This window comes from Benincasa hispida, chromosome 1 (genome assembly GCF_009727055.1).
Source record: "Benincasa hispida cultivar B227 chromosome 1, ASM972705v1, whole genome shotgun sequence".
Taxonomy (NCBI): domain Eukaryota; kingdom Viridiplantae; phylum Streptophyta; class Magnoliopsida; order Cucurbitales; family Cucurbitaceae; genus Benincasa; species Benincasa hispida.
Genome location: NC_052349.1, coordinates 85,408,571 through 85,422,247, shown reverse-complemented (window position 1 = coordinate 85,422,247; position 13,677 = coordinate 85,408,571). Strand labels below are relative to the sequence as shown.

Here is a 13,677-nt window from a genome sequence, read left to right as displayed (position 1 = left end):
TAAATTATCATTAAATTAAATAGATTTTGAAAACTGCATTAGAATTATGTGTGCCATATCGTACAAATTTTGAAAACAATATTTTGGAGAATTATATTAATAAACGTAAAAAAATTCCTAAGTATCATATTTCAAAAACCATTGTTTAAATTTGAAATCCAATTTTTAAATTTATTAACAAACACGTATCTAATAAAAACTACAAAATACAATCAAGGGGTTTTTTTTATTAAAATTTATATTTTAAGATAGGCTACATGCAGACCTTAACAAATACAAACCAATGATTAAACTGAACCTTCCATGATTTGGTTAATATTTGAAAAAAAAATTAAATTGCAAAAAGTTGTTCATATTTACCTCACTTTTAAAAGAAAAATTACCATAAAAACTTTTTTTTTGGTTATCCTAATAATTCCCCAAAATAATAATCAATACACACAGTTAATAAAAAGAGGGATAAAGTTCAAGAATATTGTGGTTTTTGAAATTAATGACAAAATTGGAGTATATGGAAAAGAATTTTCAAAAATGCAGTGGAAATGCAAAGTATTGACAAAAATAAGATAGTTTTTGAAGAAAGGATAATTGCGTACCCGGTATATGATTAAGTTTTAATCCACCCAACGTCGATGGACTTGGTCAAGCTATACTCGTGGACCGAGTCCACAATTTGCCTAATTTTTTTTTATTTTGATTGTCTTTTTTTAATTTTTAACCACTAAATTTCTTCATTGCTAAATTAATTATATATTTTGTTATGTAGTCTGCAGCCATATTAAAAATAAAATTTTGACTTAACTAAGTAGTACGTCTCTCTACAGATTTAGAAAAAAAAAATAGATCTCATGTATATGGTAGAGTCTACTTTAGAAAAAGAGAAATTAATTCTTTAATTTCAAAATAGAAGTTTACATGAAGTTTAAAGACTACCCCCTCCCCCAGCGCTTATCCCACAGGGGTTGTCTTCGTGTTCCTCTGAATTAGCTTCACCTTATTGTCATTGTCGTCTACGATGAATACATCTTCGATCATTGTCAGCAACATTGAGTCGTCTTGTTTGTTGAATAATACTTTCTACGTTAACCAATATTTGGTCACACGTTGAACTCAACTCTAGTAAATTGTGTTATACTGAATATTGCTATACATCTTGGACAAAATTATTCTGTACAATGAAATAATTTAATATTAAATAATATTTATATCATATATTTGAGAAATGTAAGACAATAAATCTCTTACCTACAGTAATAGTAAGCGCAGTAGGATATATATTTTGCGTGAATTCGATGCCAATATTGGTCGTGCTTACCTCTCAAATCAATCTGGTGCAATGTTGGAAGTGTATAGCACAACAAACGTACCATTTGTCGTAGACAAACTGTCTCAACACACGATGTGAATGATGTCATTCTACTATATGGAAGCATATAAAAGGGCTAACATTCAACCAGATGTCTTGATCATCACGACAGTAATCAACTAGTGATGACCAAATATCTTGCGTGTATGACATCCAATTAATCTGACAAAAAAAAAAAGATAATTAGACACCAAAAAAGTTTTTAATGTTCATTTATATACACATTTGTTAACTGATTGTGCATCAGTTTGTCAAATATTTGTTGGTATACTAGCAACATATTTGCTGACTATTCAGCAGCAGCTAATACATCACTCCATCTAAAATTATAAAAAAAATATAATTAATTTATATTCTTACATAAAATGATAACATAATAAATATATAAATAAAGTAGTATCTGACACTGAGTGGACAATGACTTGGGGTCTGTAATTAGACTTGTGGTGCAATAATTTTAAATCTATCATAAGCCCATACCTACAATAGTATCAGTGGCCCCGCTATTTTCCAATGCTTGTGCATTAGTAGCCCGGCAAAGTTCTCTGTAAAGCCATGCAAAACAGGCACCTCCCCACGAGTACGTACCAACATGCTCAAAATCAGAAAGTAAAGGGAGAAACATAAGATGTACCAGAGTGTTCAACTTGTCAGCGAACAAAAATCTTCCAATAAGTTGCATAATGTATGCTCATACCTGCATACGTTAATATCGTTGACATCGGGAGAAAATTCTGGAAATTGGGATGCTAACCATGAGATACTCAATCTTGCGCCTTTTAGATCATTTGGTAGAACGCCCAAGAGTTCGTCACAAATAGTTTTCCAATCATATTGTAATGAACCTATCAAAGGTTCTTGTCCACTCGTAACCCAAACTGAATAGTAACGTTTTACAACGTAATTGTTCATTCCCCACAAGGCTAGTGAAAGGTGTGAGTTTCTGGTCTCCATCACCAGTTTCTGGTCTCCATCACCCTACTAAAGCAGTAATGAGGTGGCAATCAAGTTGGATAAATCCAATATGTGCAACCCCAAGAAAACTAGCCTGTTGAACGTGAGTAATATGTGGATCAAACAGGATAGTATGTTGTGCAGATGCCTCCCTTCTCCGACAATCCAAAACTACAGTAGAAGAACTATCTTATATCGATTGTGAACAATGAGTATTTTGTTGATATAGTTGCATAGGATTAGACAGATTGGGCTCCATTACCTAAGAAATTCAAAGTACATTACATATAGTCAATTCCATAAAAAAATACAATTACATAAAAAAATGGATTACATAACAAAGTCATGAATGGCCCAAAAAGGAAGCACCTAATATACGTTGTGGACAAGTACACTTGTTATGTCCTTTTCCCTTGCAAATTTTACATCGAACTTTTTGGCTAGCCTCCCTCCAATCTATTTCATTATGAATGCACGTAGTTTTTGGGTGACCATGTTCTCTTAGTAAATCCGCATTTGGACGAATTTCTATAAATGGTAATTCTGGCCAACAATCTGGGTGTTGTATTAGATGAAAGCAATCTTCATAACATCGCTTGAAATAGGACAATTTGTAGCATTTCAATAAGAGGTATGTATGTCAAATGTATGTAATTACAAACTGAAATCATATGAGAGTATGGAATCTTGAATGACTGTCACTTATTACAAGAACAAATCCCTTCTTTCAAGCTCACAACTTATGTGTGTTGGCCTTTATAGGGATAAATCATACTTATGCTAGTTTGTACTTCAAAAGTTTGAGTTTCCCTATCAATAGATATCATTGTGTGTGTAGATGGTTGTTTTTCTCATCTCTTAAGCTTTCTCATGGCATATTCTGTATACATATCCCCACGGTCGAGTGTTTCGCTTATCTTTTGTCTTCCCGTTCAAAATACAGTATTGTGCGATAGAATGTTAGCTTAATCAAAGAAGTAATTTATAACATTCTAGCTCCTTTAAAAGCATCATTCATACATTCTGCTGCATTGCTTGTCATCCACCCATAGCGGTACCCATCATCATGTATTTTGTCCATTTTATCAAGTCAATATCAAAGGCATTCAAGGTTCAATTGTTTCAACTTTTTCATGCACAATATGAATTTGCGCCTTTGATGTTGATTTCCTGCCTTAAACACCAAATCTTTTAGTTGCTTCGATTTATATTTCTATGGCGAAGATAATATCAATAGTACACTCTAGGTTCACTCCAACCAATTTCCTCATTGTTAACTGCAGTGAGAATGCCCTTATGTCTATCAGAAAACAAGCAAATACCATCTCGTTGAGTAACATATTCACGCAATACCCACAAAAACTATGGCCAATTGGATGAATTTCCACCTTCAATAATAGGAAATATATGTCTGTTTGCATCAATAGATAAGATGGTCAATAATTTCCCTTTTTACTTTCTGTAGAGATGAGTTCCATCAATATGGATTAATAGTCTACAATATTTGAACCCTTCTCTTGTAGGACCGAAGGACCAGAAAACTCGACCAAAAATAGTCATACCTGCACATCAAATGGAAGAAAATACCAATCTGATCGTGTTCTTAGATTGTAATGAACAATATCACTCAACCATGGAAGCTCATATGATTTTTCTTAATCACCGAACACAATAACCAATGCTTTTCTCTTGGCTTATCACACCCGTCTATAATTAAAATTATACCCATATTGTCTTTTAATTGCTTCTTGGAGTAGGGCCACAGGCACCCCAGGATTTCGATACTCATAAAATTTGAATCAGGCTGTGAATGATCCTATGTCAATTCTAAGTAAATACATGAGTGTTCCCCTTCAAGTCTGTTGATTTCAAACATCCCATGAGTTTTACGCCGACATGTCTGTAACCTCCAGTCATAACCATCCTTCCACTGTTTGCATCTCACATACAGAATATCTTGATTTGATTCTATTACGACAATCTCATAGTTCTGTCATACAATATTTTTTTACAGCAAGTTGTAAATGTTCTTTAGTATCAAATAACATTCCTTTTTGTATAAAACTAAAATTATCTCCACATCTACTCCTTTCCTCCAATGTTGACCCTCGTTCACAGGTTGAATTAGTAATTTCCCAATCTATTTGTGAATATCTTTGACGGTACCAACTCAAGATCATGTTCCCCACTTCTATCGTTGCTAAATAATTCATCAAGTTCTACATCAATTTCACTGTCTCCATCGTTTCCAGGTTCAAGAATGACTAAACTTCACGATGCATCAATATATTTACACAATTTTTTACAACTGTTATAGTTGACAAAAAATATGTTAACACAACAAAAATTTTGTTTGTTCTTTTAAGCCATCCAAATAAATTAATACTTCAAACAATCCAAATATTTCTTTATGACCAGTCCAACTAGTCCAAATATTTTCTTAAAGCAGCTCAAATTCAAATGAAAAAAAATCAAATACACTTCAATCAAATGAAACATTCCAATTGTCACTTAAAAAAAATTCAAGTTATGATACAGCCCAAAAAATCTAAAATGAAATTGACAGTCCAAGTTATGTTATTCAACTATAGAAAAAAAAAAAAAAAAAAAAAACCAACGTAAATATCTATAGAGTATACACTTAAATTAGCCCAAATGCAAATAAAATAGTATATCTGTGAATCATACACTTAAATCGGCCCAAATGAAAACAAAATAGTAGATCTATAGAGGAATCTCTATTTTTATGCACAATCTCATATATTGAAAAAAAAAATGTAAAAAAAACTTTACCTACGACGGACGGTAGATCGACGGGAAGAAGGATGGCGAGCTCAACAGATGACGACAGTAATAAAATCGATGAATGGTGACAACAACTTATCGGTAGACGACGGAGGAAAACAGACCGATGATTGTGAGAGAGGAAGAAAGACAAGGGGTCGTGGGGTTTATTGGGACCACTAAGTCGTATACCCGGTACATGACTTAGTGTAATCGTGGACACCGTCCACAATTACCTGGTCAACGTTGCATGGCTGTCCATGTGACAGTCCATGTGTGTCAAATCACTGCCAGGTGTGACTGATTCACGTGTGGAAGTCATGTATCGAGTACACGATTTAGGGCTAATCGTATGCGGGGTCCACGATTACAAAACCTATTTTTGACAATCATTTCAACCCAACCTATTTTTGTTAATACTTATTAAATATATTATTTAAAAAATCGAAAAACAGTGTTCAAAATAGAATTAACGAATATTACATCAATGTTCAGAAAATGCGTTTAAATTATAAATCATTTTATTCCGAATTGAATTTTCCTGACGTCGGGGCAATGTTAGTGTAAGATGCAAAGTTAATTCAAGAAAGCAAAATTTATACCCACCAGTTTAAGTTCATTGGTTATAAACAATATCTTCTCCAGAACAACTGTGGATAAAATTTAAACCAATTAAACTAGTGAGCAAAAAATAAAAGCAAACTTGGATAATATACATCAGATAATGGTATACAAGAATTGGATTGGATTGAGTTGAAAGGATTTTTTTGGACCAATTTGAAAATTCGAGTTGGTCAGGTTCGCTACCAAATAACCCAAATAAGGCCTCCAACCCAACACTTAAAATTCGGGTTATGTTGGATTGTCGAGTTATTTTTTTTTTTTTTATTGACTTAAAATTCTTAAATTTGTATACAACATAAAAATTTCATAAAATTCAAATGTTAAATATCAAAATCCAAGATATCTATTATAAACATCATACAAATATCATAAAAATATATATGGATTATAATATTTACCAGTTTAGAGATATTATATATATATATATATTATTATATATATTATAATATATTATATTTATTATTTATTTATTTAATAATATTAGAAATTTATGTTAGGTTGGATCAATCCAAATTTTTAAAAGTTTAACTCGAACCCAACCAAACTCGAAAAAAATATAAAAAATCCAATTCATCCTTACAATTTAAATTGGATAGTTGAAATTATTCGAACTATCAGATTATTTGAATATCCTTAACATTGACCTTAGGCACCAAAGTTCATATGGAGGGGCATTTTTTGGTTTCTTCAATCTGGTAGGTTGACAAAGTATTTGCATAATTCTTGGACAGATTATTACTCACCAAATTGAAAAAGTGATGACTGGTGACTAATAATTTTTAACTTAAATGACCAAAAAGTGTACTGCTGAATTACATGGTCTAAAATAATTTTATTCTCTTGCAATATTCTCATCTACCTGTTTTAAAGTAGAAATTTATCGCACTTTTTGGATAGAAATTAAGATTTAGAATGATTTGGTAGTGACATAAAATGGTGGTATAATCTTTCCGTCCAAATCCACTATTTCATATCTTATTTCTGATACAATATTTTGATGGATTTTTATTTCAAAAGATATCGTTTTAAAAGTTTTATAAAATTTTATTAGCAATAGCGTAACTTTTGAAAAAAAAAAAAAATCAAAATTCAACCATATTCTTTTAAAAATACATGGAACCAAAATCATTTTCCTCATTATTACATTTACGTAAATTTTTTTTTAAGAAAAAAAAAAAGACTTATAATGTGTGGGTCTGATACGAGAAATGAGGTTTCTTATAAGAATATGGGTAGTGTAAATATTGGTTTTTCTAGTGGACAACAACTTTTACATAATCAACTTTATTTCTTTAATTGAATTTGTTAGTATTTTTAATTTGCCAATTAAAAAAATGTATCAAGAGATTCAAGACTGAGATTCAAATCATCTTTTATATGATTGAAAAAAAATATATATATTTTTAATTCTAATTCTAAAACAACTTGAAGAATAAAAATAATATGAAAAATTTTGGATTCGATTCTAGAGCTATTCTATTTTATTTTTAAAATTCAAATGTTCTCAAATTTCATTCATACTAAGTATGTTCAGTTTCAAAAGAAGACAAGAAAATGAAAAAACTGCATCATTTCCGAATTCTACTTTTCAACTATTACAATTTTTCTTTTTCAAAATCGCCACAATCTCACATGAAATGGAATTGAGAATCGACTAAAATTTCGACAAAGAACTTTCTTTTTTAATTTTACAATTTTTTTCCCCACTCCCAATCGCCGCCGTCGAAGGTGACCGGAGGCGTACTTTGATCTGAAAACACCGCACAGAAATCCATTTCCCCCGCCGCAAACGGCGGATTTCCCCACCAATCAACCGAGTCAATGAACTCGAACTCGTTCCACGACTCAGCTCTGATGTCCCCTTCAATATTGGGCAATTCCACAATCTCCCCCAATTCATCTGACCCTTCGTCATCATTCGACGACGAAAGCGATACCGTAGCGGAATCGAAATCGACCATCGCCGCCGCCTTGGCAGCCGCCTTTTGAATATCCCTCGGCATTAACGATACCGGCCGGGGAAGCAAACCAGCGAGTTGAGGGAAATTGAGAATGGCTTTTGCCGAATCACCTTTAATGCTGAGAGCTGCCACGTCGTGTGCACGCGCCGCCATCTCCGCCGTCGTGAAAGTCCCAAGCCAAATCCGAGATTTCTTCCTCGGCTGCCGGATCTCCGATACCCATTTGCCCCAACTCCTTTTCCGTACGCCTCTGTAAATTGGGTGTTTCTGATCCCTCTGTTCTTGATCCCCCTGTTTTCCCCTTTTGATTTCTGTATTTTCAGATTCTGAATTCCAATTGTTTGGTTCCGCCATTATCGATTCTCCAAGAAGAAGAAGAAGAAGAAGAAGAAGAAGAAGAAGAAGAAGAAGAAGAAGAGTAACATGTGAGAGTTTCGTATGGTACATTATATTATATATATAAATAAAATTTTACATGTAAATAAAATTTTGTAGGCTCCTAACAAAGCGACTTATAACCAACCAAACCTTCTATAATTTGACATTAATTCCTAATGAAAAGCTCAGAAGAAGACTTTAGAGAATTTCTAATAATTTTAACAAATATATAATTTATGTTTTTTTTTTTTTTTTTTTTTTTTTATCTTTCGAGAAGATTGCATTGATTGCTTGACTTTCAAAACTCTTACTATTATTATTTCATCTATTGTTCATATATGCTTAGCTTAGTTGATTATTAATGTTTTAATTATTAATAATGGATGTAATTTTCAATTCTTACATCTAAAAAATTATACTTATTACTTCCACTAGTTTGTTTGTAATTCTTTTATTTTTTTAATGATATTTGTTCTATTTCTTTAAAAAAATTTGAGATGGAATGATTTATGTGAATTAATAAATAGGTAATACTTGATTGTATCTCGAATATCATCTATTTTTGTGCATCCCTTTTCACCATTCACATAAAAATATTAAAATATTTAAAAAAGGGGAAAAGGCAAAAATATCTAAGTATTTTTCTTAATGAATTATATAATAAAATAATAACGATTAAGCTAGTTATTTATTTATTTATATTTATTATCCATGGTTAGTGGAAAAAAGTTAGATATTATTTTAGTTCTTTTATTTTGAAAATTATTCAATTTCAATTTATGTATTTTTAAATAATTTAATTTTAGTGGATGCACTAATAAAGTTTAAATTGAATTTTCATTTATTTTTGTTTTGTCACGTTTCCTTTATTTGATTTAACATGATATTTTCATAGTACAATGAACCATATGACGTATAAAGTTACTTTTACTCCCATTTAGACTATGAACTTGTTTTTGTAACACCAATTAATTAAAGAAAAAAGTTGTTTTAGATGATACAATGTAACTTATTGATATTATATATTGATTTAATTCAAGGTAATACTTGTTGGAAAATATTGCCGGAAATATATTGAAAATTTAATTTGGTAGAGAATTTTTTTATATGAAACATTAGTCGATGAGAATATAACTCAATAATTACAACATTTTTCTTGTCTTAAAGTTAGATTAAAAATAATCAAATGACAATTTGATATTATGAAAGATGCATAAGATAATTATTATAGTATAAATATTAATCATAATATTAATCCAAAAAAATAATTTCAATATCATATAAATCAAAGACGGGAAACTACATTGGAGCAAGGGATATCTATCTCCTCAAATAGATACATTTTATAATATACTTAATGTATATTATTTGCTGCATAATAACTCTAAACTCGTCACTTTATTTTACTAGTTAGAGATACGGAATTTTGGTTTTTTGTATTCTATCATTTTGACTTCAAAATTTCAAAGTTCAAAAGAGAAAAATGCAGGTCAATTATCGCCCGCTAAAGACATTTTAATTAAATTTACTTTTCAAGTTAACCTATATTATAGTACTTAAAAAAAAGTTGTTCACAGATCATTTTCTAATTCTTCTGACTCATATATTTATATATTATTTTAATATATATATATATTAAATTTCTTACATTTAAAACGCAGTTGAAAACGCTTCATTTTATTTTAAAACTTTCTCACATATCCATACATATACAAATATACAAACATTTATTTTATCTTTAATAAATTATTCTAGGAAAATGAAGTGTACAAAAAGAACTCATATAAATATTTCAAGTTTTTTTTTTCTTTCTTAAATACAATCATATCTCATTATTTTCTTATATATTTAGGTGCACAAGTTTAAAAAGGTCTTATAACTTTGTAATCAATATTACTTAATCTTGAATTATATACCAATTCATTTTAAATTATATTTATATGAATGTTTTTTTTAAAGATATTTATATGAATATTAATCTAATGTTTAGTCCCTAAAATTTCAATTTAATTATTTTATCTTATTGATCTTTAGAATTTCAGTTTGTAATTGATAGATTCATAGATGGTTTTCTTAAAAAGTCCAATAAAACCATTATACACAAAATTAAGTTTTAGATTAAAATTGAAATTTTAGAAATCTATTAAACAAAAAAAAATTGAAAATTTATAAACCTATTGAACACACAAACTAAATAGACTAAACTTATAACCTTATAATACTAGTTTGAACATGTCTTGCACAAAACGTTGAAAATGAAAGGCAAATATATAAGTTCAAATAAGAATCATATATTTGATAATCGTTTTTCTTTATATATTTTTTAGGTAGACTTTCAAAAATAGAAAAATATGAAATTTTTTTTACGTAAAATAGTCAAATTTAATCTTCTTTGACAGTGATTGATTGAAGTCTATCAGTGTCTATCAATCATAGAAACTAATAGAAGTCTATCATTGATAGGATATTATGTGATAGACACCGATAGAACTATCAGTTTCTATCTTTTTTTTTTTTTTTTGTTATTTTCGTAAATAATTTGATATTTTTTTCGTAATTTTTTTTTATATATATATATTCATATCTAGAAAAGTAATGCATGGAGTATTATAGGATATGTTGTGACATCTAACACCTCATAAAGGATAAAGAAAATTTGGTTGTCCACCCAAAGGAGCATTTAAAGATTTGCACGAAAAAAACACACCAAAAACAAAAAGATCCCTAATGTCTATAATTAGGTAGATTATTCAATACTAAAAAAGCACTAATAATATGTATTAATAAATGCCTACAAAATCGTTTAGTCCCAATAATTAACATTTGATATATGACATGCAAAATCACATACCAATGCAATCATTCATTTTTTAAAAAATTCAACATTAAATAATTAATTAAAAAGAATATCATTAATTATTTTAACAGAAAAGTTAATTTAACCTTATTTTTTCCCATTAAAAAACTGTTTCTTTTACCATATGGAGCCGGAGGAATCGAATTAGATGTTTTTCTTTATTGATTAGATAACACATAAATAAATTAAATTAAATTTTACAAATTTCATTTCGATTCTATATATCAAATATAATTTGAAAGTGATTGCACTAATAAGATAATAATGGAATGTCAATGTTTGACAGCTTCATTTAAAAAATAATCATGTAATTTCTTTAAAAAATATGTTTTAAATACATTTTCGTACCCTAATAATAAAAAATTGTTATATTAAAATATATGTAATGTAATATTAGCATGATAAAATTGAGGTCACTTAAAAGTGGGATGAGGGCAGACCCCACGATACATGAAAGTTGAAGTCGATGTGCATTTATTTTGCACTAAACAACGTTCAATTGTAAAAATAATAATAAATAAACACAAATTAAAAATTAAAAATTTGTCGTGTTATCCATTTAGTCATTAAATTTTGAGTTTGACTTTAATTTAGACACTAAATTTTAAAATATTATAATTTTTAGATTGAGATTGTAAATTTACACTTTTAACTTCAATCTTCTATTAAATAATCACTTTCTATCTTTAATATTAATGCCTATTAATTAAATTAAAAGAATTATAATAATTATAATTAATTAAGTTTCATTTTTTTTCATCACTATTAAAATTAAATTTATAATTTAACTTCATAATTATTTAAAATTAATTGATAGACATTGACGCTAATGACTGAACTTAAGTATTTAATAAAAAAGCTGAGGTTAAAAGTGTAATTTTCTAAGCAAAGAGAACAATCGAACCAAAACTCAAATGGACAAAATTGTAGCATTTTGAAACCTAAGTATTTAATTGAAACAAAAGTCAAAACTTAAGGACTGCATAACATTTTAAAATATAGGGACCAAATGTAAACCAAACTCAAAATGTATGGACCAATTTTTTTAAAAAGAAAAAACTGGTATTTAACTATTTTCTTCTAATGAGAAATTTGATATGGTAGCTATAATTTTTAAAATACGTAATGTGGGAGGAGAATTCGAAAAGCCTATTTCTTGAAATAATTATATATAAGAGTGTGTTTGTAATACATTTTTCAAGTGTTTAATTTAAAAAATAAGTCATTTAAAAAAAATTGGAGTGTTTGACAACCACTCAAAATAGCTTTTCAAATGTATTTTAATAAGTTTTTATCAAAAATGTTTAAATAAAAATAAATTTTTAAAATCCACATTTGGCTCAAATCAATCCAGACGGGTCTAAATGATGTTGGACTCAACTTTTAATCTAATTGAAATATAGTGAGTGACCTATTCGTTGATGAAACATATTGATTTTAATTAACTACTTGGCAAATAAGCCCTAAGAAAATTAAAGTTTTATAAAAGTAAAATATTAAAAAGTCTCATCATCCTCTTCAATCCCCAATAATTCAACCTCATCGCCCTAGAATTTCTTATGCCCATTGTGAAAGTTGGCAAATTGACTTTAAAAATTTGAAATCTTAATTTTGGAATATCTTTCTAACCATTTAGATTCATTTGGTAAACATTGGATGAAGGTATCTCTTTTTGCTCCAAATTTCACGAACTAAAAGTATATTTTGCTCCAAAAAAAATATGTATAATGTCTTATATTAAGTTGTGTTTCTAGAAAAAGAAAATCTATTTAGCTGTGAAAGGTAATAAAAAAAATCATTGAAAACTGAATATCCTATCTCGAAGTTAATAGTATACAAACTTTACCTTAGTTGAACTATATTAGCATAGTTATTGATTTATTAATTAATTGTCAATTTGAATTCTAATGAAAGTAATAATAACAAATTGGTGTGTGTTTAATAACCTATTTGACAATTATTAAACACAAATCATCTGTTAAGAATATCACACACATATATATACACATATATATGTGATTTAAAGTGAAACTCACCATATACATAAAAATTAAATTTCAAAAAGTTAAATCTTTATATTCCCAATCAAAAATGGAAAGTTCTAATCTCGATCTCCACATGTTATACATGTTATATATGTTATATATTATTTGTAATTAGCTCAATTCAATGTTAATTAGACTTTCATTAACCAATTAAATGTCATGATTCTTTTCAAATCACATGGGCACACTATTTCAATATTTAGGTAAAAGTTAAGCTTGAAGTCATTGGAAGAGAGTAAGAAGAAAAAAATGTCATTAAAAGAGTGGGTAATTATTAATTTGTTGATTAATATTGATATGATTTAGTCCTTGCAGAAAAGTTAAAATGTTAGAAAATTTAATAGTTAAATAAATGAAATTTCAACCATTACCCAATTTCAGCTTTTAAAATATAAAGTCAATCTTTTGGTCCCCAAACAATGTTTTAAGAAAGTAAGTACAATTAAATTAGATCATAATATAGGGACATTATTTGGCTTCATTAGGGATGAGCCTGACACAGACATTATTAAGTATAATTTAGAACCCGATGGTTAAAATTAATAATTTATTGATGTGAAATGAAAACACAAGTGGCTTAAAAAAAATCTTGATTTTTCTTTTTTTAGTTTTTTAATTATATAACTTGATTTTCTTTATTCACACTCAAACTAAGTTGAGTTAATATTAATTTTAAATTAACTTGTTTATTTATTTTTAGAATGACTC

At 28.6% G+C, this 13,677-nt stretch overlaps 1 protein-coding gene across 1 annotated transcript; it reads right to left on the bottom strand.

The window, feature by feature from the left end:
• Positions 1 to 7,299: 7,299 nt before the first annotated feature.
• LOC120092552 (ethylene-responsive transcription factor TINY-like) lies at positions 7,300 to 8,242 on the bottom strand. The gene has a single exon (XM_039050676.1). It carries the CDS (start codon positions 8,134 to 8,136, stop codon positions 7,417 to 7,419), a length of 720 nt encoding a protein of 239 aa, XP_038906604.1. The 5' UTR covers positions 8,137 to 8,242; the 3' UTR covers positions 7,300 to 7,416.
• Between the last annotated feature and the right edge of the window lie 5,435 nt (positions 8,243 to 13,677).

Bases quoted from the DNA above. Each gene is read 5' to 3' on its own strand.
- LOC120092552 (XM_039050676.1), bottom strand. From the start codon at position 8,136: ATGTACCATACGAAACTCTCACATGTTACTCTTCTTCTTCTTCTTCTT.